The sequence below is a fragment of the Podarcis bocagei genome (assembly GCF_964188305.1).
Source record: "Podarcis bocagei genome assembly, chromosome: 4".
In the NCBI taxonomy this organism is placed as follows: domain Eukaryota; kingdom Metazoa; phylum Chordata; class Lepidosauria; order Squamata; family Lacertidae; genus Podarcis; species Podarcis bocagei.
The window spans coordinates 36,116,727-36,141,940 of record NC_138128.1 but is presented as its reverse complement, the minus strand read 5'-3'; the positions used below and the strand labels follow the sequence as shown (position 1 = coordinate 36,141,940).

Sequence of the window (25,214 nt, the reverse complement as noted above, 5' to 3'; positions counted from 1 at the left end):
GTCTCCTCTCCACCCACCCACCCCCATTGTTCAGCCTGAACACTGAGTTCCTCCTCTGAGGGCCTTCTGGCAGTTCCCTCACTGTGAGAAGTGAAGTAACAGGGAACCTGGCAGAGGGCCTTCTCAGTAGTGGCACCCTCCCTGTGGAACGCCCTGCCACCAGATGTCAAGGAGATGAGTAATTACATAACCTTTAAAAGACGTCTGAAGGCAGCCCTGTATAGGGAAGCTTTTCAATGTTTAATGTTTTATTGTGTTTTTATATATGTTTGGAAGCTGCCCAAAGTGGATGGGGCAATCCAGTCAGATGGGCGGGGTACGAATAATACTATCTATCTATCTATCTATCTATCTATCTATTTATTTACATACATACATACATTCCGGCCTTTTCCTCAAAGCAAAGCAATAATCCAATGGACAGTTTAAAATATGAGCTTTTTATCTGAAAGTATATGAAACCAATTTACTTCTCTCTGAACATTTTAGAGAGTATATATTATAGCATGAATGTAATCTAGTCTGATCTAATATTCCCAGGGAGTCTCTTGCAGGAAATTATTCTGCATCAGACTACGGGATGACAGAGTCCTAAAGTTTTCAACTAAAGTGAAATAAAGATAAAATGAGCTGTTTGCTTCTGAAAAAATAGACACAATCTCTGTATTTATAAGCAGCCAACAATCTTGTCAAGCAAGACAAATTGCTGCTTATAGATAAATCGTTCCAGTTTAGGGTTATGTCTTTTAAATCAGTCAATTAATGTTTCAGATGAGATTGGATGCAGAAAAGATATTGGAGTTTCAGATGGAGAGGAAGATTTGTTTCCTCTAAGTTTATGCTTTGAAAAGTGTGCAGCATAGTGGAGGCCTTGGTTTGGATCCCAACTTACCACCAGTGGCAGAACAAAGTTCCATCCATGGAAAAGACATTTCCTGCTCCCCTTTTCCTCTGAGGGATGGGGCACACTTGGTAATGATTTGGGATAGGGTACAGGAGGCAATGTTAATGGAGGGGACAGTTAGCAGAAAATGACCAGCTTTAAATTCAAGCCTCTATGTCAAAACCTTTGATAATGAAAAGTTAAATTCAGCTGAGGGAAAGCAAGAAAATTATGACCAAAACTCCATGTCTTCAGTAGCAAACAAACTGAAAGTATATGAGGCAGAGAAGGGACTTAAAAAAATTAATGAAATTAAGAATAGCATGTTGCAGCTATTTACATTTAAAATTTTGAAAATGAACCTTAAGCTGAACTCTATTTGGCTTTTGTGGGTAGGTGGGTGGGTGGGTGTTTCAATGCACACACCCAAAATTAATTAATTGTTTGTTTGTTTGTTTGTTTGTTTGTTTGTTTGTTTGTTTGTTTGAAAAAGCAATACTGAATGCAAGGGCCAACCCAAGACATTTTGGCACCTGAGATGAACCACAAAATGGCTGCCCTCTCCCCACCAAGGAAGAAGCAGGAAGTGAAATCAGGAACAAAGCAAGAATAAAGATCTACATTGGGATCTGCTGCCCTTACGGATCTTGCTACCTGAGGTGGTCGCCTCACCTTGCCTCATGGGCTGGCCCTGGCTGAATGTACATGCCATTGCAGCTGTCACTATAGAGGCCATGCCCACTGCTGCTTAGGTGCAAAGGTGTGAAAGCAGTCCCACTTTTTATGCCAAACCATATTTCCAAAGTGGTTACCACATGACTCCATTCATGTCAGCCATGTCACTTCAAGCTGCAAAAAGGCATTGCTGTTTGGGTGTAGCTGAAGTTATTCCAACTGCACAGAGAGCCATTTCTTGCCATTGGAGTACCAGGAAAAGCTCCCCCCCCATATTGTTGTCTTTGGGGGAGCAACAACCCCTTTAAATATTCCAGAAGTATCTGAAGTGTCCAGTTTAAGAATGAAATTTAAATTCAATTCAAACTGGATGCTTGCCAATACTTCTGGATTCAAGGGGCAAATCTCTGATAGTAAGAAAAACTCCACAGTTCCACGGGAGAGTATATGCCTGTGTGTTTATGCACAACATTCACCACATGCTATGCACATGCTCAATATAAGCGCCATAATACACTTCAGATATATCTCTAAAGATTCTGTGGCAACAATGGCACTTCCAGACTGTCATTGTTTTGGAAGAGGAGGCATTCCACTGCATACTGGCAGATCTTCTCTTCCCTGCCTCTCCCTCAGGGTCCTTCCACCATCTGTCTGCCACTATCTGGGTGCACTCCTTGACCTCAATGGCATCCCAAAAGGGGAGACACCAAAGGGATAATTCTACCCCTCAAGGTGCCTTCCACTGGCATTTGCCTATCACTGAGCAGCCCACTGCCTGCAGAACAGCCAGCAGAAGGAGGAGAATGTGTAGAACGGATTGTTCAAATCAAAGCTGCAGCCATTGCAATGAAAACACGTGTGCATTCAATCCCCGTAAAGCAAACACTCATGATATTTACGGTCATTGTTAATTGGTTTAAAACAACTACCCTGATATCTGTTGCTGAAGCATTTTAAGTAATTTCTCATGTTCATGCAAATGCCAGATTTAGAGAATAAATTGAGATGCAAAGTTCAGGAAGGCTACTTTACCTACTACAAAGGAATCCATGAGCTCCAAAGTATTGGCAGGAGATCAACTGTGTGTTAATCTCTTGAAATTTTCTAGGAGTACACTACTGTGTGTGTAATTCAGCTCCAAAACTAAACCACGAATGCTCTCAATGGAGTGCCTTGCAATAAACAAAAGGATACTGTTAACTGAGGCAGTTTAGGCTTCTTTCGTAAAGCATTTTATGAATGAAAGATTAGATGTATGGAAGAAGATAGTGTTGGTTTAATTTGTGCTGCGCTCCCCGTTTCTTCCCACCCAGCATGGCCTTGCCTTCAGAGCTGGGCCTCAGTGGCAGTAGCCTCTCCTCCTCCTTGCCCACGATCCAGCAGCTGCTATGAACTGCCCAAGAGAGGAGGCTGACAGTGGTTGCCATGGAGAGGCAATGGCAACAGGATGCTCCCTCGCAACTGCCACCACCACTCTCGCTTGGGACAAACGCCAGCTCATCCTCATTCTGGGATCAAATCAGAAGCCAAGATGGCTTTCATAATTCCAGGACTGTCTCTGGAAAATCAGGACACTTGGAGGGTATACTACCATAAGGGAAGAAGAAGAAGAGAAGAGTTTGGATTTGATATCCCGCCTTTCACTCCCTTTAAGGAGTCTCAAAGCGGCTAACATTCTCCTTTCCCTTCCTCCCCCACAACAAACACTCTGTGAGGTGAGTGGGGCTGAGAGACTTCAAGGAAGTGTGACTGGCCCAAGGTCACCCAGCAGCTGCATGTGGAGGAGCGGAGACGCGAACCCGGTTCCCCAGATTAGGAGTCTACCGCTCTTAACCACTACACCACGTGTTGTGTGAATAAGTACAGTCATACCTGGAATCCCAAACACCTTGGCTCCTGAACAAATCGGCTCCCGAACGATTGAAGCCTGAAAGTGAGTGTTCCGGTGTTTGAACGATTTTCGGAAGCCAAACACCTGGTGTGGCTTCCGCGGCTTCTGATTGTCTGCAGGACGCTCCTGGGGCCAATCAGAAGCCGCTCTTTGGTTTCCAAATGTTTTGGAAATCAAACACACTTCCAAAATGGATTCCGTTCGACTTCCAAAATACGACAGTACTTCTATGGGGGGGGGTGACAGCAGGCCCCACTGTTATGAGAGAGGAGGGAAAATGTATCCTTACCTGCTTTCTTCACACCATGTGCATCTCCATCTACTCACCTTTCTGCTGAACTAAAAAGCATCAAACTTTCCCCAAAGGGAGGGTGTTTCAGTCTCCTGACCATTTTGGTTGTCTTTTTCTGCACCCTTTCCAGTAACTATCTCTTCTATCTATCTCTCCCTTCCTCCTGCTCCCATATTATTATTATTATTATTATTATTATTATTATTATTATTATTATTATTATTATTATTATTATTATTATTACTATTATTATTATTTCAAATGTTTTGTTTTGATACTCAACAACCAGGGAAGAAGAGGATAAGGCAACTCAACAACCAGGGAAGAAGAGGATAAGGCAGCTGTGTGCACAGATGTCAGCACCTGATCCTGGGCAGCAAATAGCAAATGAGAGGTAAGTAGCTGGAGCACAATAGTTGCTGTCAGCTGCATAGGAAATTGCTGAAATTGCCCAGTGTAGCTCTTTCCTCTTTTCCCTTAATAGTAACTAGACTCTAATCCTTCACACACATTTGGCAAGAGAAAAGCACTCTGACTCCAGGTTACAGGTGACTAATGTGTGATTCCCATAGGACTGTGGCCTTTGCCTCTAAGTAATAGGTCTTGCTCAGTGTAGCGGCACATGCAGAGGGAGAATGGCATTCAGAAATCCATAATTTCACAAACCAATGCTCTGTTAGTTGTCAGTAAAGTATTGTATTTTTTGCTCTATAAGACTCACTTTTTACCTCCTAAAAAGTAAGGGGAAATGTGTGTGTGTGTTATGGAGCGAATGCAGGCTGTGCAGCTATCCCAGAAGCCAGAACAGCAAGAGGGATCACTGCTTTCGCTGTGCAGCGATCCCTCTTGTTGTTCTGGCTTCTGAGATTCAGAATATTTTTTTTCTTGTTTTCCTCCTCCAAAAACTAGGTGCGTCTTATGGTCTGGTGCGTCTTATAGAGCGAAAATTACGGTAAATCTTTGAGTGCATCCTTAAGAAACTAGAAGCAGCCCTTAAAAAACAAAAAAACAAAAATGGATCTTCAGTTGCAGGGTATGAAGTTGGTGGGGCATTCTGGAGATTTGTGGTGTGGGTGTTGGAGGTGCAACAGCAGAGATCATTCAGTGTGTAACTTAAGGGATAATTCTGTTGTCAGTAAGTCAACGAGCCAAGAGGGTGGCGGTGTTGCATAGCAAGCAGGGACGGAAGATGGCTTGCTAGTGCATGCTCTAATAGGCTGTCTAGATGTGCGGGAGTTTTCTCACAGATGTTTAGTTGAATGTCTTCCTGCTCTGAGCAATGCCTGTCAAAAAAGCTAAAAAAAACCTCTATTTCTTTCTGCTTAAGTGACATACAGTTTTGTTCAGTTTGTCCAGTAAACACTTACCAGGATTTTCTCTCTGCATTACTCAAGTAACTCTGGTAACAATGGAGACATGGAAACTGAGGTGAAGTATTCATCCCCTTTACTGCTAGTGCTGCTCACGCTCCCAACTGCTATTTGGTCATGTTACTTCAATCATCATCTTATACACAAATAGCAAACTCAGTTCTTTGAGTATGGCACCATACACTCAAGAGAGAAGTACTGGCAAAATGGAATGAATCCCAAAGCTTGCAGAAGCTAAAACAACAACAACCTCAAACCCCTGGGCCTTGCAGAGATAATGTTGCCCTGCTGAAGGGAATAGAAAAAGCATGAATCTAGGCCCACCTAACGTATCATACCTTGTAGGTCTGCATTGTGCGAAGCAGCATCAGGAAGCCCCCATCCTCCGCCTGTATCCCTCCTTTCCTTTCCTTTCTTCACCTCAGAAAAGCAGCTGTGTCTTTTCAGGGCCTGGGGGATGGGCCCTGGCCCATTTAGGGTACAGCTCCCATCTACTGTTTCTCATATGTCACCATGTGAAATGAGCCACATAGCGACTTTTCAGCTTCATTTACCAAGGACAATCCCCTGAGCAGCTGAACTACTAAAACTCTCCATAAGGCAGAAATGTGTTTATTTTTAGGGCCTCAATTATAAAAAGAAAACTAGAACAAGAGCTTGTCAGCATGCTGATCACTTAACAAACAATTGATCTATTTTTATTTTTCATTTTCAAAACCGTGGTTCCCAAAGAGGGATTTTGTTAATTTGGAAGGCAATGAGGTAAACCTCTTTGCAATTTATGCATGAGAGGTTAATTGATTGATACAAGTATTTTCATTCCTGTAATTGCACAACTGTGTGAACAGGATTAACAATTAAGCAGCTTCTTTATTCTATCTGTTTTAATATTTTGTTAGCATTTGTCTTTTCCTTTGTTTTGTTTTTTGCTTCTTGCTAACAATCTGCAGAAACTCCTTTGGCCTACAGTCCTACGTTCCTGGTATGTTTCATAACTGGGCAGACTTTTCCAGAGGGTGAAGCTTGGGGGTGTTTTTCGGCCCCCTAGAACCTTCAATGGTATGAACTCTACAATTCTATTTAGTTGCTAGTCTTTGGGTTCTCTCCCCCCCCCCCATAGTAAGCCATTGGGAGTTCCTTTAAAATGAATGTAACTCAAAAAATCTATAGCCGATGCATTTTAGTGCAGTCACACACACACACACACACACACACACACACAGAGAGAGAGAGAGAGAGAGAGAGAGAGAGAGAGAGAGAGAGAGAGAGAGTTTCCAACTCATGAATCTTCTGCTTTCCATTATGTGTCTTGCAGCCTGCCTCCTCCACACTGCAAACACCTATTTTTCATTCAGCAAATATGCAGAAAATTTGCTCATGTGCCATTGCCAGACAGTCCCTGGGAGCACAGCATGCTTGCAGCTTCTTTTGTTGTAGTGTGGGTGGAGAGTAAAAGATGGTGTGTTTGCACATGTGTTCCTTTTCGGCTCACATGCATACACTGATGTTTTTATACAAAATTAATAAACATAACCCACCCTCCCCCACCTATGGCTGATATGAGACAGTTTAGCATCACCAAACCAATAATCAGACAAATGGATCATTGCTTTTCAGCTGCTTCCCCTGCCAGAATGCTTGTGAGCTTCCTTTGACTGGAACCTCAAATATACCAGGTAGGGCAATCCTAAATATAAGAAGCTGTTGGAATGTCAGCTCATTGATGTAAAAGTGGTGTAAGTTATCTCTATTCCAAGCTCTGTTCAACAGCGGGGCTCCTGTTGTCTGAGCAGGTCCCAGCTGTTGAGATGCGACCTGGGAACGGGGGGCAATTGGCAGGCCCCCAGCCCACCGGCTGGCAGCCGGGCGAACTCCGGTCTCCCTTGGAACATCATCAAATAGTGGCACACAGCTTCAGAAGCCTTCAGAAACTCAAGCACGCTCTAATCAGCAGAGTGAATAACTCTTCACAACGGAAGTGGCGAACAGAGGCATATTTACAAACATTTATTCAGCAGCAGGACAAAGGAAAAACATGTCTGCTTCCCTTCATGTCCAAGCAAAAAGCATAGGCAAAAGCTATATACAACGGAAGTTCCCAGCAGACTGTGCTGGAAGTAAACAGACATGTGGCATACAACAACTCCACATGCCTGTTCTAAAGGTGGAATGGAACTATATTCTAACATCCTCCCCCTTTCCGTGTAACCTGTAGTACCTGTGGTTCAACCCAATTGCAAACGCTGTACATAAACCTTAAGTTGTTCTCTGTTAACAACCTTAGACAACAGATCTGCAGGAATTTCATTTCCTGGCATGTAGGACACTTGAATGAGTCCTTTCTGAATACACTCTCTTGCACGATGCTAACTTAATCTGCAAGTATTTGGTTCTTTGCTTGCAACTCTCTGAGTTTGGCAAAGCCAAGCAGGATCTATTGTCTTGATACACCTGTATAGGACATATCACAGAAACCTTGATGTCCTGAAACAGTTGCATCAACCATTCACAATCCATGAGTGAAAATGACAGGGACCCAGTCTTTAAAATAGAGTTAGACTACACTTTTTACGTGGTTGGATAGTGTCTTCGAAGCTACCAGCATGAGTTTGACCTAACTGCGGGAGGCAGTGGAAGACAGAAGTACCTGGCGTGCTCTGGGCCATGGGGTCACGAAGAGTCGGACACGACTAAACGGCTAAACAACAACACACTTTTTACGAGCATAAATTCCACCATGTTCCTAAGTCTCTCCTTGCCCTGTCCCATCCCTGTCCCATGGGCTTCAGTTCCACAGGCTAAGCCATCACAGCTCCAATTCAGCCAGCTTGAGAGACTTATGCTAGCATATCTCTGGCTGAGCTGGGATGAGGAAGTTACAACCTATTCTAAACTTGCCCAACCTGTAGGCTCTTGGATTTGGATTGTGCTGTCAAAGCTTATATTCTCCTGTACCCTATTCTACAGTCTTGAACCAAATCAAGCCAAATGGCCTTGTTATTGTGATTCTGCAGTACTACCAGCTCTTTTTGTTAAAAAGTATATGGGCCACACATCACATAAGTATTAGGAGCACCTCCATTTCTGTTGCCTTTTTTTGTGCGCTGAGCATTTTACCACTCTCTCTTTGACATTATAAAGTGGTTGTCATGAACAAATGCTGGATCCAAGCTACGAAAGAAGCTAAGTTCAGCACATAGAGGGATGGAGAATGCTAGTAGGCCAGAGCAGGTAGGACGAAATCAGCAGGTGATTTCGCCCGACCCTCCCACCCCACTCCACGAGAATGTGAGAAAGGAAATTAGAATGTGAGGGAAGTATCCAATTAACATGTCCCTTCAGTGCAAGTATTTGTGCTTGTGCAACATAACTTTCCCTCTGCTCCTCCCCATGCCCTCCCCCAATCTGCTCTGGTGCTTTGGGGAACCCCTAGAACTTTTTTAGGGGGTGTATGGCAGAGCAAAGGTGGGGGAGCTCCATTGTGCAAACAGGAGCCGTTACTTGAAGAGTGCCCAGAATCTCTTCAGCAAAGTAGGATTTACACATGGATCTCAAAACAAATGAAAATGTGCTGTTGTTTATCTTTCCATGATGAGATTCCCCCACCTGCACTCATTCTTCCACCTCTGCAATAAGAATCTTGAATTCATTTCCACCACTTTCATAAGTAGCATCAAGAGCCATTGTAAGGGGTTAAGTTTTGTCAAACCACTTGTAACACCAGCAACAGTTGCAAAGGATTCAATATCTATGTGAGTGGGTGGCAACCTTGTGTATACAATCCAGATCCATTGTATTTATATTTTATGGGGGAAATTACTCAGATATGAAATGGTAAAGTTAAACGGAAGCAAAGACGCACATATACAAGTGGCAAATCGCGTCAGGAGATATGAAGGCTATTTATAAACTCATGTTGAAGGCTATTTATACTTCAGTGAAGTATGTCATTTCACCAATTGAAAACAAACAAAATACCAAACTGGATCAAGTCAATTTCACTATGGTTACAACAGCAAAGTTAAGGTGGCTTGCTATGAAATAAGAGAAGGCATTTGCAAAAAGAAGTACTAAATGAAGGTAATTGAAAAGGCCATGAATTCTGATGAATTCAATGTCAATTTGCAATAAAATGGGGTGGGGAGTCAAAGTGGAAGTTGATCAAACAGTCGAGGGCTGTTTAATGTAGAAAAAAATATGACTAGGGGTGAGGAAAGATTGTGGCTTCATTAGGACAGCTCTTTAGTCCATCTTCGCAATGTTTCCTTTCCAGCTGATTTTCACATTTTATGTGTTCTTCCACACAATTTAAATGTTTCCACAGCATTACACCTATTCTTCTTGATGTTGCTCTATCCTTTATTCTAAATCATGACTTTTCCATGAAATTGGCACTAGATTGCCTTTAAAGTTTACTGACCTGTCCACAGTGGTTATTGTTTGTGGAATTATTGTTCGGGGGAGTGGGTTGAGGAGAGAATTGCTTTTTAATCAAGTTTACTTTATAGACTCTTAGTCTCAATACTTGTAAATGGACTAATAATAATAATAATTTATTATTTATACCCCGCCCATCTGGCTGGGTTTCCCCAGCCACTCTGGGCGGCTTCCAACAGAATATTAAAATACAATAACCTATTAAAGATTAAAAGCTTCCCTAAACAAGGCTGCCTTCAGATGTCTTCTAAAAGTCTGGTAGTTGTTTTTCTCTTTGACATCTGGTGGGAGGGTGTTCCACAGGGCGGGTGCCACTACCGAGAAGGCCCTCTGCCTGGTTCCCTGTAACTTGGCTTCTCGCAGCGAGGGAACCAGCAGAAGGCCCTCGGCGCTGGACCTCAGTGTCCAGGCAGAACGATGGGGGTGGAGACACTCCTTCAGGTATTATTATTACGTTAACATATTTACTTGCTCCAACACTGACTCAATCTTATCTTGACATTTGCCCTTTTAGTGTTTAATTTTAGTTTGCTCCCCGTATAAAGACTCTTATTTCAAATAAATCATTTGCTTTCATGGTGCATCTTCAGCAAAAGGAAAATGTTCATATGACTTGGACTACATTTCCTTTAAAGGGCAAAGAACTGCCACCACCTTTGACTCAGAGGATGAGTCCCCCGCAGTACCTCTTTCTCCCCAGCCTTACAGAAGTCAAATACTGTCCTGTAAAATAAGATTAGGGTCCTTTAACCACCCAGCCATTACCTCCAGGGAGGTAGTCTACTGCACTCCAGCCTATTTTGATCTGACTTTGACTTGCATTTTCCAAATTTCACTATGATCTAGTTCTCCACTTAGATAAGCATCTTTGGAGGAAAATGTTTCAACCAGAGGAGTCCCTTTGGAGCTGCCCAAGGTCCTGGTTGTTTCTGCCATGTACACACAGGTCCAGCTAATTGCCTGCTCGTTTACAAAAATCCACAAATCAGTTTTTCCTTTGTCTCTCTTTTGCTGGTTGGCTGCAGTCATTTCAGGAAGAAACCATGGAGAGAGTGGGTAGGGAGATCAGACAAATCCTATATGAGAAATGATCCTATATACATCAGTGGAAACCGTGGACTCATGCAAATGCTCATCTAATGAATGAATTCCAGGGAAAGCATTGTGTTCAGTAAGTGGGACCTGCATGTACCTTGATCTGACTTTGACTTGCCATTGGATGCAACACAACACACTGACACTCTGTCGAAAAGATTGAAAAATCCACTCACCTGCTTTATGGCACACAGCAGCTTCCCATAGCAGTAAACAATAATGATAAAAGGAAGGACAAGGCAAAAGACGAAGAGGCATATTATGTAAGATACATTGTTAGCATCCCGTGAATGCCAGTTAACTGAACATGTAGTGCCTGGTCCTTCTGGTCCATAGCTACTCCATCCAAAAAGTGGTGGCAAGGTCCAGAATAAAGAATACATCCAGGACACGAAGATTCCCAGCCATACTTTCTTGTAGTTTGTGGCATCAGCTTCAGTTGTACCCATCATGGTGCAATAGCGTTCATACGAAAGCACAGCCAGGGATATAAGTGACACCGTACCTGTAAGGTAACAGCAGATTACTTTGTTTTATTTCGGACAATTGTTTTCTAAGCGAACAAGTGCGTCTTATAAACAAGGCTTTGAGGGCTTTGAAGAAACACTTTGAACCATGAGACCCATCCATTAGCAAATTCTTTCCTAAATGACCTTGGCCTCATATCTACTGTTCCCTCTCTACTTGTGCGATCATATTACAGTGGTACCTCGGGTTACATACGCTTCAGGTTACACACTCTGCTAACCCAGAAATAGTGCTTCAGGTTAAGAACTTTGCTTCAGGATAAGAACAGAAATCAGGCTGCGGTGGCGCAGTGGCAGCAGAAGGCCCCATTAGCTAAAGTGGTGCTTCAGGTTAAGAACAGTTTCAGGTTAAGAACGGACCTCCAGAACGAGTTAAGTACTTAACCCGAGGTACCACTGTATTGTGAGCAGGGAGTTGAACTAGGTGACCTCCAAAGTTCTTTCCAAGTATGGTTTTATGTTTGAGATCTAGAGAAGAATAGGACTGCTGAAGTAGTCAAGCCAGTTGTCCAGGTTGAGCCTGGCATAATCTATTGCTAGACAAATTGCAGGTAATATGTTATCATGGGAACTAAATAGCTGGCTGTGAATCTCAGTATCTGGCCTTCTGAAGGGCTAGCAAATATCCCCTTCCCAACCAAATGTAATCAAGTTGTCTGTGTGTGACATGAGGAATAGGCTTGCAATGTGAGGCAGACTGGAAACAGCCTGTTTAAGTTGAGTGTTTCCATCTGTGTTCATCCTGCATGTGTGTAAATAAATGCAAATAGTGGTAAAGCAATGGTTCAGAGATCATTTGCCTTCAGAATTGGTCTTGTAGCTAGCTTGACCTTTTAGAAACTACATAGTAAATTATTGTAAATTATTATTCATCTGTTGCATTAATATCTTGCCTTTCTTCCACGATGAAACTGAAGGTGCTATATATTACAATAGCATTTTTTGCCCAGGCACTTACCAGACCCAGGGCTGCAAGTTCCTGTATTAAAGGGGTAGAGTCTGTGTTGCTCCAAATGCTATTGGACTCCAACTCTCACAATCCCTGACCACTGGACATGCCAGCTGGGGCTGATGGAAGTTGTAGTCCATCACACTGTGGCCACCAGGTTCCCCATCTGTTTTAGATTATACATAAAATGGAGGCAAGAAAGTCTCTTTCTGTCTCCTTATTCTTCCAAATAGTCTGCAGAAGAACAACAACTCTTCTCACGCACCAGCAGAGGTGTACTTCCACATTTTCATGTCTAAAGATTGAAATGTAGTACAGTGGTACCTCTGGTTACGTACTTAATTCGTTCCGGAGGTCCATTCTTAACCTGAAAGTGTTCTTAACCTGAAGCACCACTTTAGCTAATGGGGCCTCCTGCTGCTGCCGCACCGCCAGAGCCCGATTTCTGTTCTTATCCTGAAGCAAAGTTCTTAACCTGAAGCACTATTTCTGGGTTAGCGGAGTCTGTAACCTGAAGCGTATGTAACCCGAGGTACCACTGTATCTATGCCCACTCAATATGCAAAACTAGGCATTGAGAATACTAGCATATTGCAAGTTTTATGTATTTGGAAGTCTGCAGATCACCCAGGAGGCATTTTCTCACACCATTGAGACAGCAGGAAAGACTTGCTGAAGTCAGTGCACAATTACATATTTATGTTTCTTAAAAACCAAAAAATCAGACTCGAGAGGGTCATTATTTAACATTACATCATTCCTGCACATGCTAAATGGATGCCATACCTACTGCAATTATCACAGGCATCAGTTATCACAGGCATCATACATGGTATCATGGGCATCCCCTTCAAATGTGTATGTAAGTTGGCCAGCTTTATTCATAGGAAGTATCAGGATAAAGTTAAGAAGTTGTTTCCGTAATGCTGGTAAAATTGATGTGGATGTTTCCAAATCCTACTGATGTAGGAGATGCAAAGAAAAATGAGTGTGCATGTCTATAGCTTTCATTCAAATACAGATGAAAAACCATTCTTGCACTCACACTATCTATCAGTCTATGGTTGCAAACAGTGATTGGTTCATCCATATTTTCCCTTGAAAATTTCCCTTCTCGGCAGTGGCGCCCGCCCTGTGGAAAGCCCTCCCATCAGATGTCAAGGAAATAAACAACTATCCAACTTTTAGAAGACATCTGAAGGCAGCTCTGTTTAGGCAAGTTTTTAATGTTTGATGTTTGATGTTTTATTGAATTTTTAATATTTTGTTGAAAACGTCCCAGAGTGGCTGGGGAAACCCAGCCAGATGGGCAGGTAGAAATTATTATTATTATTATTATTATTATTATTATTATTATTATTATCCAGAATAATGAGATTAAAACTGAGCCAGACTGGGTCTGAGGCAGATTTGGCCCTGTTAGTCGGCGAAGACATTCTATTCCTAGGACTAGCAGCCTCAATCCCTGTTTCAGCTCTCCTAGAAACCCTTCTCACCTTCATGTTGCAGGAACTGAGGTGCTGCTTGGAGCAAAATTTAAAAGTGCTGGGAACAAGGCTATTGATTAAATTTCCCATGGTTCTTAGCAATATATTCCTCTTATCCAAGACCACAGCTGTAGCCATGGCATTTGTCTGAGTCGTCCACACTGCTTCCCATGTACTGGTAAGCTGCAAAAAGAAAGGCAGGAAGGCAATGCCTCTAGAGAACATTGGGGCAATTTCAAAATTGGACAGACTCCAGAGTGTGTAGTTCAATCCAAAATGGATCTGAGCAGGACTGGATACCTGAAATCTACTGACTAACCCCTTTCCCTTCCCCTAGATTTATTGGAGATTTACCATCAATATTTTTTAAATAGCCAGTTTGTAAAAAAAAACCAGCCAATTCAATAGCAATAAAGTAAGCTGGAGGCAGAGACTGTTTACTAACTTTATTGAATTTTGTAGAAAGCCTTTGGCACACAAAGCAACCTTATCACGGGAACTTCTTTGTCTTTTGTTTTTCAGGATGCCAGGAAGAAAGGCAGAAAAGGAGAAAGAAGGTTGTATACAGATAATATCTCTAGATAAGAAATCTATGGATTTTTTTACAAGCTTTCCCAACACCTCTTTATCAGCTAGGATGTTCTGTGTCAACCAAAAAGGAAACATCAAATGTCCCAGGGTCTAGGGAATGTCCCTTGACTGCACTTGCAGGCACAATAGCTCAAGCACCCCCTCTCCCCAGATGAACCAACCCAAATCCTGCAACCATCAGCTGAGGCCATTCTTCATGAACCTCCTCCATGAGAGGTCCGGGAGGGGGGGCAATATTTGTACCTCAGGTATTTTCGCCAAGCTGGAATGTGTCCCTTGGACTTTGATAATGCATCTTGTTTATCTGCGTGGACAGAGGTGCCAATTTGAATAAAACGTGGGGGGCAGAAAAGCCCTGCATAAGCGATCACATGACACGGCACACACACACCATTTGAATTGCAATGCCCATCATTTTGTGGGGGGGGGTGTAAATATTGAGGGGGCAAGACCCCTCAGCCCCTGGGAGTTGGCTCCTATGTGCATGGAAAAGGGGGTCTGGAAATATGTATAGAAGCCAGGCTACTATGGAAAGGTAAAATTTAACAGCAGTTGCTCCACTCACTTTTGCCTCTGCCCCCACCCCCCCAGCCCTTGGCTCTTGTAACATTTCCCAGAAAGGAAGGTGCAGTTCATGCTGAAAAAGATTCCCCACTCCTTGATTACAGGGAACTTTGGAGTACTAGGTAAAGGTAAAGGGACCCCTGACCATTAGGTTCAGTTGCAGACGACTCTGGGGTTGCGGCGCTCATCTCGCTTTACTGGCTGAGGGAGCCGGCGTACAGCTTCCGAGTCATGTGGCCAGCATGACTAAGCCACTTCTGGGGAACCAGAGCAGCGCACAGAAACGCTGTTTACCTTCCCACCGGAGCGGTACCTATTTATCTACTTGCACTTTGATGTGCTTTCGAACTGCTATGTCGGCAGGAGCAGGGACCAAGCAATGGGAGCACACCCCATCACGGGGATTTCAACCACTGACCTTCTGATCAGCAAGCCCTAGGCTCAGTGGTTTAACCCACATAAATATCCTAAGGGTCATTTTGCTTTCACATATGAAAAAGTGCAACATGTATGAAAACATGCACGGCTGCTACAAAAGAAAACTCACTCTAAAGACATTATTCTGCTAAATATGTTGCTAAATCTAACTAAGCAAGCTGTCAATCTCTAAGATTACACCATGCAACTAGGCTGTCAATAATAATGGCTTATTTGATCATCTGATTCAAATGCCACTTTTTTGAAGGGGGAGAAATAACTGTTTCACGTCCGTACTGAAATTCTGTGAGAACTGCTGGCATTCACTAAACAAAATTGCTTTGTCTATATACTGTTTAGGCTTTAAAAAGACCTGCAAAGGAAATTTTCTTTTTCTTTTAAAAAAAGGTTCTGTCAGTAAAATGGCAGGTCATATGTTGCAAAGGGTGTAGATAAATGGTAATTAATAATTTTTAGAAATGGCAAACATCATTATTAATTTATTGTAGTCAACAGACCCACAATAAAAAGAGGAAATACAATTTTCATAAACACTGGCCTATGCTGGCCTTGTCATCTAGAACATGTTCATCTTGATTCTGAGAGGTTGTCTGGTATGACGCAGACATTACTGACAGGTCAAGATTCAAAAGCTTTGCTCTTTCAAATTGCAATTTTGATAATGCAGTTCATTTAGGAGTATGTGTGCAAGAGACAGCTGCGATTCAAGGTTAAGGTGCAATGACTTACACTCTTGTTCACTGGTGCAAAAAAAGCCACAAAATGTATAACAAAAGCTGCAATCCTTGCACTTTCTTGGGAGCGAGTCCCACTGAAATAAGATCAACAAAGTCCCATTTCTTCTTTGAAGGACTCCAAGAGGAGCAAAAGGTCAGGGGGGGGGATGGATGCTAGAGCATTGTTCCACAGCTCCTAAGCATCATTATCCACCCAACAAATGGAGAAGCAAAAGTTTTGGCACACTGGGAGGACCAAGAGGACCAAGGGTATGTGATGATCACTGGATTTGTTGGATCATGGGAAGAGCTTGTCTCTAGCTGTCATGGCAGTTACCCTCAGGTCCTCACAGTGACTGGTCATAAGATCTAAGAACTGTAAGACATACATTTGTGCATCAGTTCCCTGTTTTGGAGCACCTCTGGATTCCTCCAATGTGACATTGCAAACAGTTTGTTTCTTTTTAATATCTATATATTGCTACTATGCTATATAAGTGCTAGAGACAATGTGCAATGAAATGCACAAAATACATGACATGTTAGTCAAAATCTCCCTCCAAGTTGTCACCTGCTCTGTTATTATTGTTTCCATGCTTGCAATGTGCTGTTTAAAAAAAAAGTTTCCCTCAATTATCCACATGTCTACAAAACACTTGCCATGCAACATTTCCACATTAGGCAAGAGTTTGCCTCCCAGTTGCTTCTCATCGGTGTCTCTGTCAGGTGCAGAGGTTAACTTTCAGAACAGAAATGTTTCTGAGCAGCTTTGAGAATCATAGAATCATAGAATCATAGAGTTGGAAGAGACCACAAGGGCCATCGAGTCCAACCCCCTGCCAAGCAGGAAACACCATCAGAGCACTCCTGACATATGGTTGTCAAGCCTCTGCTTAAAGACCTCCAAAGAAGGAGACTCCACCACACTCCTTGGCAGCAAATTCCACTGTCGAACAGCTCTTACTGTCAGGAAGTTCTACCTCATGATTAGGTGGAATCTTCTTTCTTGTAGTTTGGATCCATTGCTCCGTGTCCGCTTCTCTGGAGCAGCAGAAAACAACCTTTCTCCCTCCTCTATGTGACATCCTTTTATATATTTGAACATGGCTATCATATCACCCCTTAACCTCCTCTTCTCCAGGCTAAACATGCCCAGCTCCCTTAGCCATTCCTCATAAGGCATCGTTTCCAGGCCTTTGACCATTTTGGTTGCCCTCCTCTAGACACGTTCCAGTTTGTCAGTGTCCTTCTTGAACTGTGGTGCCCAGAACTGGACACAGTACTCCAGGTGAGGTCTGACCAGAGAAAACTGTTGTCTGCCAGGAGCTCAGATATGATGGTGAACATTCAGCTACATCTGTGTGCAAATGAAGCCGTACAGTGAGAGCCTATTCATGGCTGCTCAGAAGTAAGTCCCATTGAGTTCAAAGTTGTTTCATAGGGCAGGGGTTCCCAAACTGTGCTCTGTGGACCATGAGCTTTATTCAGGTGGTCTGCAGCATGTCTGCATTGAATATTCATACTGATTTTTAATTGTATTTGTATTTCTTATTTCATCCCTTGTATTTTATTGTATTACAATTTGAATTCTGTGGGATGCAAATTGTAATAATATAATATAAAATAATAATTTTATACACACACACACACACACACCGCCCATCTGGCTGGGTTTCACCAGCCACTCTGGGCAGCTTTCAACAAAATATTAAAAATTCAATAACACATCAAACGTTAAAAACTTCCCTAAACAGGGCTGCCTTCAGATGTCTTCTAAAAGTCAGGTAGTTATTTATTCCCTTGAAATCTGATGGGAGGGCCTTCCACAGGGCGGGAGCCACTACTGAAAAGGTCCTCTGTCTGGTTCCCTGTAACCTCACTTCTCTCAGTAAGGGAACCACCAGAAGGCCCTCAGAACTAGACTTCAGAATGATGGGGGTTCAGCTTGATGGGTTCCAAGTCACACACAGGCATTCAAAACAGAGGGGATGATCCCTCAAACACTTCCTCAGAGTCACTGCAGTCAATGGAGCTTTGATTAGGTCATCCTTCCGTAGCCTGATGCCCTCAAGATGTTTTGGCCATTGGCTGTGCTAGCTGGGACTGATGAGAATTGTAATTGAAAATATCTGAAGGGGACCGAGCTGGAGAAAGCAGCCATATATTGTCTCAGCTGCTGTTTTTGAGGCTATGATCCCAAAAAATCCATCCCTACAAGACAGCAAGTCCTACTGAATTTAGTGGGACCTATTTAGTAGGCTTGCCGATTGGAAGGTCGGCGGTTCGAATCCCCATGACAGGGTGAGCTCCCGTTGCTCAGTCCCAGCTCCTGCCCACCTAGCAGTTCAAAAGCACATCAAAGTGCAAGTAGATAAATAGATACTGCTCTGGCGGGGAGGTAAATGGTGTTTCCATGCACTGCTCTGGTTTCGGTGTTCTGTTGCGCCAGAAGCGGCTTAGTCATGCTGGCCACATGACCCGGAAAAACTGTCTGCGGACAAACGCCAGCACCCTCGGTCAGTAAAGCGAGATGAGAGTCGCAACCCTAGAGTCGTCCGTGACTGGACTTAACTGTCAGGGGTCCTTTACCTTTACCTTTTTACTCCTCCTGAGTCAACATGCTTTGGATTGAAATATGAGCCACCATGATGGGCAGCTTAACTTTCTTCCATTCAACAAATTTTTATTATTTAGTCATTTCATTTATACACCATCTTTTCATCTGAGGATTGTATATGGTTCTCCCTTTCTTCATTTTCTCTTCACAGCAACCCTGTGAGTTAGGTTAGGCTGAGAGGCAGTAACTGGCCCTAGGCCACCCAGTGAGTTTTATGGTCGAGTGAGGATTTGAACCCTGTTCTATCAGGTCCTAGTCTGACACACTAACCACTACACCATGCTGGCGTATGCCAAGTGTTTTGCAGCTTTCCCTTACATTGAAAGTTATTTAATATGGATGGAGCATGAAAAGTTTGAAGAAGTCCACTCCAGCCACTGAAATGTGCTAGTATGAAAAACCTACACACACTAACCATGGATAGCAGTGTTTTCTAAATTGCTTGGAAATATTCCAGCAGCAGTCAGGGACCTGCCTCTCACTTGCCTCTCATTAGCTCCTTTCTAAGGTATCAAGGTTAAATGTCAAATACTAAAATACAACCTGGATTCCTAACAAAGAAACTAATGAGAGGCAAGCGGGAAGCAGATACTTTCCTGGTGCAGAAACTGTGCATAAAAGCCTTTTTGAAGGAGGTTCGTTTTGAAGTGTATTTTGAAAACAGAAACCAAATAAGAATGTGTACCTACTGAAAACATTTGATTAGGTCAGAAATCAGAGCACCCGGGAGGATAGGAGCATGCTCTGGTGAAGCCAGTCTGGATAGCATCAGAAGCGTGGAAAGGTGTTAGAAAGAGAACAGCCGTCTCTCTCCACCGTGCTCTGCTGCTGATTTGATAAAAGGAAACATATATTGTCACATCCTAAGGATGAGCGCCCAGAAACAGAGGGAATATTAATAAAATATATTGGTGAAGAGGAAATGATGCCTATTTTTAACAGCTGAAAACAAGGTGGGTAGAAATCATGATTCACAGAAAGATCCCAATAGATGAAAGTCTGTCTGCACAGACAAGAAGAAGAAAAAGAAAGAAAAAACACCACCCTGGTTGTAATTTACTTCCCAATGCTTGGAGAGTTGGGACTGCAATGGCCACCTCGACTTGTTCTCTGCTTCAAAAGAAGAAAATGGGGGAATCATCCTTGTTCATCTAGATCAGTGTTAAACTTTGACCTTATAGATGTGCAAAGATATTGCTTTTTTCTGGATAAAACTTGGAGGCACACCTCACTCTTCTTCTCAAAATATGCTTATGCATTTTCTTAATCTGCTCCCAGGACTGCAGACAGACAACTGCCAGATAGCCAGGGTGGGACCAGTGGGTGTTTAAGTTAGCACTGTGGGTGTGCTATCACCTGCCTGATCAAAATGCCTAGGGAGATATTGAGATGAAGGATGAAATGAATGAAGCATTGAAAAGAGGGAATGTTGCAGTTATGAGTGACTTCAGCTATCCTCACAAAGATTGGCTCCTTAAGTGCTCCGGTAACAACAAAGAGATAAAATCTCTAGCTACCCAAATGACTGTGCCTTAGAAGTTTCCTGATTAAGCTTAGCAGTCATGGAATAAGAGGAGGGGTACTCTCCTGGATTAGGCATTGGTTAAACAGCAAGAAGCAGAAATTAGGAATAAACAGCAAATGCAATTCAATGTAAGAAAGTGTAAAGTGCCTGCCTGGCCAAAAAAGTATTAATTTCACATATACGCTCATTGGGACTGAACTGATAGCAACAGACCTTGGGGTCATAGTGGATAGCTTGATAAAAACATCAACCCAATTTGCAGCAGCTGTGAGAAAGGCAAAGGACATGCTAGGGATCATTAGGTAAGGCACTGAAAATAAAACTGCTAATATCAAAATACTGTTATATGAATCTATGATGTGACTGTATTTGGAATACTGTGCACACTTCTGGTCACCTCACCTGAAAAAGGATATTGTAGAGTAGGAAAAGGTTCAGAAAACAGCAGCGCAAATGGTTAAGGGGATGTATGAATGGATTTCCTCTATGAAGAAAGGTTGCAACGTCTGGGACTTTTAGTTTACAGGGAAAAGTGAATAAGAGGCAGAATTGCAAAAGTTTATAAAAACTATGTATGGCATGGAGAAAGTGGGTTTAGTAAAAGTTTTCTCCTCTCATAAGACTAGAGCTCATGGGCATCCTGAGAAGCTGAATGTTGGAAGATTCAGCACAGACAAAAGAAAGCATTTCAACATAATGAAACTATGGAACTCACTGCCACAGGAAGCAGTTATGCCCACCAACTTGGATAGAGTTAAAAAGAGGAAAAGAGGCATCATGGTTAGAGTGTTTGATTCAAATCCCCACATAGCCATGAAACTTATGGGGTGCTCTTGGGAGCAGACTCTCTCTCTTGCCTAACCTACCTCAGAAGCTTGGTATGAGAACAAAGTATGTGTGAGATGGAGGAGCCATCTCTGCCATCTTGAGCTCCTTGAAGGAGGAGTGGGCTATAGACGCCATAATGATAGAGATATTTATTGCCTCACTTGGAATAATGTTTACCTACATTTTGGGTTGCCACATCTCAGAAAGGATATTGAAGAGCGGGGGGAAACGGGGAAAGCGACAATAACAAGGATCAAAGGATCTGAAGCAGTGTTTTTTTTCTAGAAAAAGAGGTGCCAGCGCTCACCACGAACTTCTCCCTTGTTTTCTTGAAATGGCAATGGCACCCACCTGAGAGGTGCCGGAGCTGAGCTCTGGTGAGCTCCAGCTGGGGAGGGGGAGCCCTGATCTGAAATAACACTTAGGGTGGCCACCTAAGGCAGAGGCAGAGCTCCTGTGCTTTTAATACTTGAGCAAAACACAGAATTTTGATAGATGCTGCTTGAATAATGAGTAATGGGAGGACATTATAGAGGTGTCCGGGACCTATGGTCAACCAATGAAGCTGAATGAAAGACAAGCCAGAGGAGATATTTCTTCACACAGTGTGTAGTTAAATTATGGAATTTGCTCCACTAGCTAAAATGGCTTTGAAGGATGTTTCAACAAATGCATGGAGAATAACGCTACCAGTGTCTGCTATGCTATTACATCCAGGATCAGAAATGAGGCAGCATATCTCTAAATTCCAGTTGCAGGGAACAATAGCAGGACAGGCTGTTGCCCTCATCTCCTGCTTGCTTGCACGTTTCTGGCTGGTTACTATGGGAAACAAGATGCTGGACTAGATAGAAATTGGGGTCTGATCCATCAGGGCTCTTACACTTTCAACTGAAATCCAGCCAGAATGCATTGTTGATAGGCACAACTGAGACATAGCGCACAAAGCCACACTTAAAGGAGAACAGCAGCAAAACCTTCAGGGCCACCAACTGAGCACCAGACTCTTTACAAAGTAACTTGCAAAAGAGGCATAAGACCACATCTGAAATAGGGGCAAGAAGGAGAGGTCGTCAAAAGCTTTCTCAACGATACCTGGGGAAAGTTTGAAATTTCTAGGCCAAGCAGTTTCTCCATGAAAACATGACATATGCCATTTTCTTGCTGTCTCAACCACCACCACTATCCATTATAGGGATAATAATACTGAGCTGGGTGATAAGCTTTGTACACTGTACAGAGCAATATAAATGTGACTATTAGCAGGTTTTTAATTTTTGTATTGGAGCTGGTTGGAAGCATCAAGTGATTCCATGCTGGAAGTTATGGGTATTAATTATGATGTGGAACCATGATCACTCCCTTGAGTATAACCAATGGAACTGAATTTTTGCATTGAGTTTTAGACATAAAATGAAGACAAGGAGATCAGTAGCATGAGAAAATAGCAAACCACAGAAGGGCGGGTAAAATGAACAAATATGGCAAAAGCGCAAACCAAAACACTACATTGCTCTTAAACACTTCACAGGGGACCCAAACTGAAGTTATTAAGGCTGCAATCCTACACCAAAATACATAACCATACAGTGGTACCTTGTGTTACGTACTTAATCCGTTCCGGAGGTCCGTTCATAACCAGAAACCGCTCATAACATGAGGCACGCTTTTGCTAATGGCGCCTCCCGCTACTGCCACGCCACCAGGGCGCGACTTCCATTCGCATCCCGGGGCAAAGTTCACAACAAGGGGCATCTACTTCCGGGTTAGTGGAGCACGTAACCCGAAGCATTTATAAGGGGGATGGTACGTAACACGAGGTACCAGTGTATTTGCATCCTTCAGCTCTTTAGACATATACTCGAGCCCCCAAATGCTAAACTTTGCTACAATATAACTGAGATTCTATGCAATTCTATGCATGTCTACTCAGAAGCAAGTTAATAGGGGCAGACCATCAGAGAGTCATGCTGTCATTCCCCACCTACCATAATAGTCTAAAGCCCCCTTCATCCTATACTCGCAATACTATGTTGTTGTTGTTTAGTCGTTTAGTCGTGTCCGACTCTTCGTGACCCCATGGACCAGAGCACGCCAGGCACATCTGTCTTCCCCTCGCAATACTATAGCTAATCACAAATCCCAGGGCTCCCTTACTGAAACAGAAGCACAGCTGCAGACTTGTCAATGCAGGAATACAGCTCCATTACCTTTTTACTGTTCCCTTTGTAGCCCCAGATATTCAACCTAGTCCTGTTTTCACCTAGTTCCAAACCTAGTTCCAAAAACTTTCATTGCTTTATAGGTAGATAAATAATAGCTAGATAGCTAGATAGCTAGATAACTAGATGATAGATGATAGATAGATAGATAGATAGATAGATAGATAGATAGATAGATAGATAGATGATAGATAGATAGATGATAGATAGATGATAGATAGATAGATAGATAGATAGATAGATAGATAGATAGATGATAGATAGATAGATAGATAGATGATAGATAGAGATAGATGATAGATGATAGATAGATAGATAGATAGATAGATAGATAGATAGATAGATAGATGATAGATAGATAGATAGATGATAGATCGATAGATAGATGATAGATGATAGATAAGCAATCCTTGTTTTTGCTCTCAGCATATAATACTTTTGACTATGTTATTTACACTCCATCATCACCAGAGTCCTTTGCATGTTTAATCTAAAGCACTCTTCCCCATCCTAGTGCCTTCCCAAAGTTTTGGACTGCAACTCCCATCATTCCAGGCTATTGACTATGCTGGCTGGGACTGGTGGAAGTTGTAGTCCAAAACATCTGAAGGGTATCAGGTTGGGGTCTATAGGACTTCTGGTACTTCTATGCACCTGTGTGTGCACTCTCTCACTCTCACTCACTCACACGTGCGCACGCACACACACACATCACCTCTCATACAAATAATGCACTTAACTTGTAAATAAAGGGAATAGGGTGTCCCTCAACTGTGTTCCTTCAAACTCAGAGTCCTCCACACTTACAGAACTTCATTTCCTCCAACCAGCACCACCACAAGCCCTTTACCAACTCTGGTCTTTATGATCTAGTTTGTTGTTAGTACCTCAAAGAGGCTGTAAGGCAGCATCCAGAGACCTAAGCTGCACTGAACCTCCTTCTGAGATGATGCAAAGCTTTCTAAAGAAAATGCACACTGAGTTAGCAGGGAATAGATGGGATCTGCTCAGTAGGCAAGCCCCTGACTGGGTCCAAGCCACAGAGAAGAAGTGAAGGAAGCATGCTCCTAGACAGGTGCAGGACAACAAAGTGGTACTTACCAAACAAGGTGTTGGCAAAGCCATACCACACGCAGCCGGCTGGCCCTATGAGCCATCTTCCCTGAGTGCTGGCCGCAAAGCTGAAAGGGGTACCCACAATGCACACCATCAGATCACTCACTGAAATGTTCATCAGCAGCAAGTTAATCGGAGACCGCAGCACTTTGTTTCGGCAGAAAAGTACCAGGACCAGGAGATTATTTAGGAAACCCAGAATCCCAATGATGCCAAGGCAGATGGCTGTGACTAGGTGGCCAGTGGGACTCAGATGATGCTCTTGGCCATATCTGTGGTTGTTGCTGCTGCCGCCGCCGCCGTTACTGCTGCACCAGACACTGTTAACACCACTGCAACTGGAGCTGATGCTCGGCACAGTCATCTCAGTAAGGCTCCTTCCAGATCTCCTTCAGCTGCCTGGCTAAGCATTGCAGGATCAGCAGAGGAAAATTCTCTTAAGCAGACACAGATATACACACACACAAGTCCCTTAAAAGAAGATAGAGAAGCCTTCACTGTGTTACATCTTTTTTCTTTCTTTTCTTTCTTTCTCGTAATGTTTTCAAATTTGGTGAACGGTAACATCAATGAGTTAAAATGTACCAGGATTTCTTTCAGCGATGCTCCACCATGTGGCCAAGCGGAGACCGCTTGTCTCTGCTTGCTTCACTCATTGTCTGAGGCACCGTACCGAATCCCCAACGTTAACCGTTGCAACCTGAAAAATAAAATGTAGGTCAGGGAAACATACATACAAGGGACTGGTTCTAATATCGGCGGAAGAGCAATATATAATGACAAAGTGAAAGAATGGAGGAGGGGTCTATTTTAACCTCCCGGTGATCAGTTACATGCGTCTGATTGAGAGGCTGCCTTCTTTTCCCTTTCAGCACTTCTCAGGTTGTGACAGCTCCTCAGATCACTGAAGTTTCAAGCAAGGCTACAGAATTCTGTAAATGGTTCCATCTGGGGATGAGAAAGGTCCGGGTGCTTTAGGATTTATGTG

The 25,214-nt window shown here is 43.0% G+C and overlaps 1 protein-coding gene across 1 annotated transcript in view; it reads right to left on the bottom strand.

Moving 5' to 3' along the window:
• LOC308586251 (vertebrate ancient opsin-like) overlaps nt 1-24,972 on the bottom strand; it is a 93,022-nt gene extending 68,050 nt beyond the window's left edge. Inside the window, exons 1-2 of the mRNA XM_081192700.1 lie at nt 24,212-24,972; nt 10,823-11,151 (exon numbers count right to left, since the gene is read on the bottom strand). Coding sequence (XP_081048826.1) covers nt 10,823-11,151; nt 24,212-24,590 — 708 coding nt within the window. The 5' untranslated portion in view covers nt 24,591-24,972. The remainder of the gene's footprint in view (nt 1-10,822; nt 11,152-24,211) is intronic.
• Nucleotides 24,973-25,214: the final 242 nt, after the last annotated feature.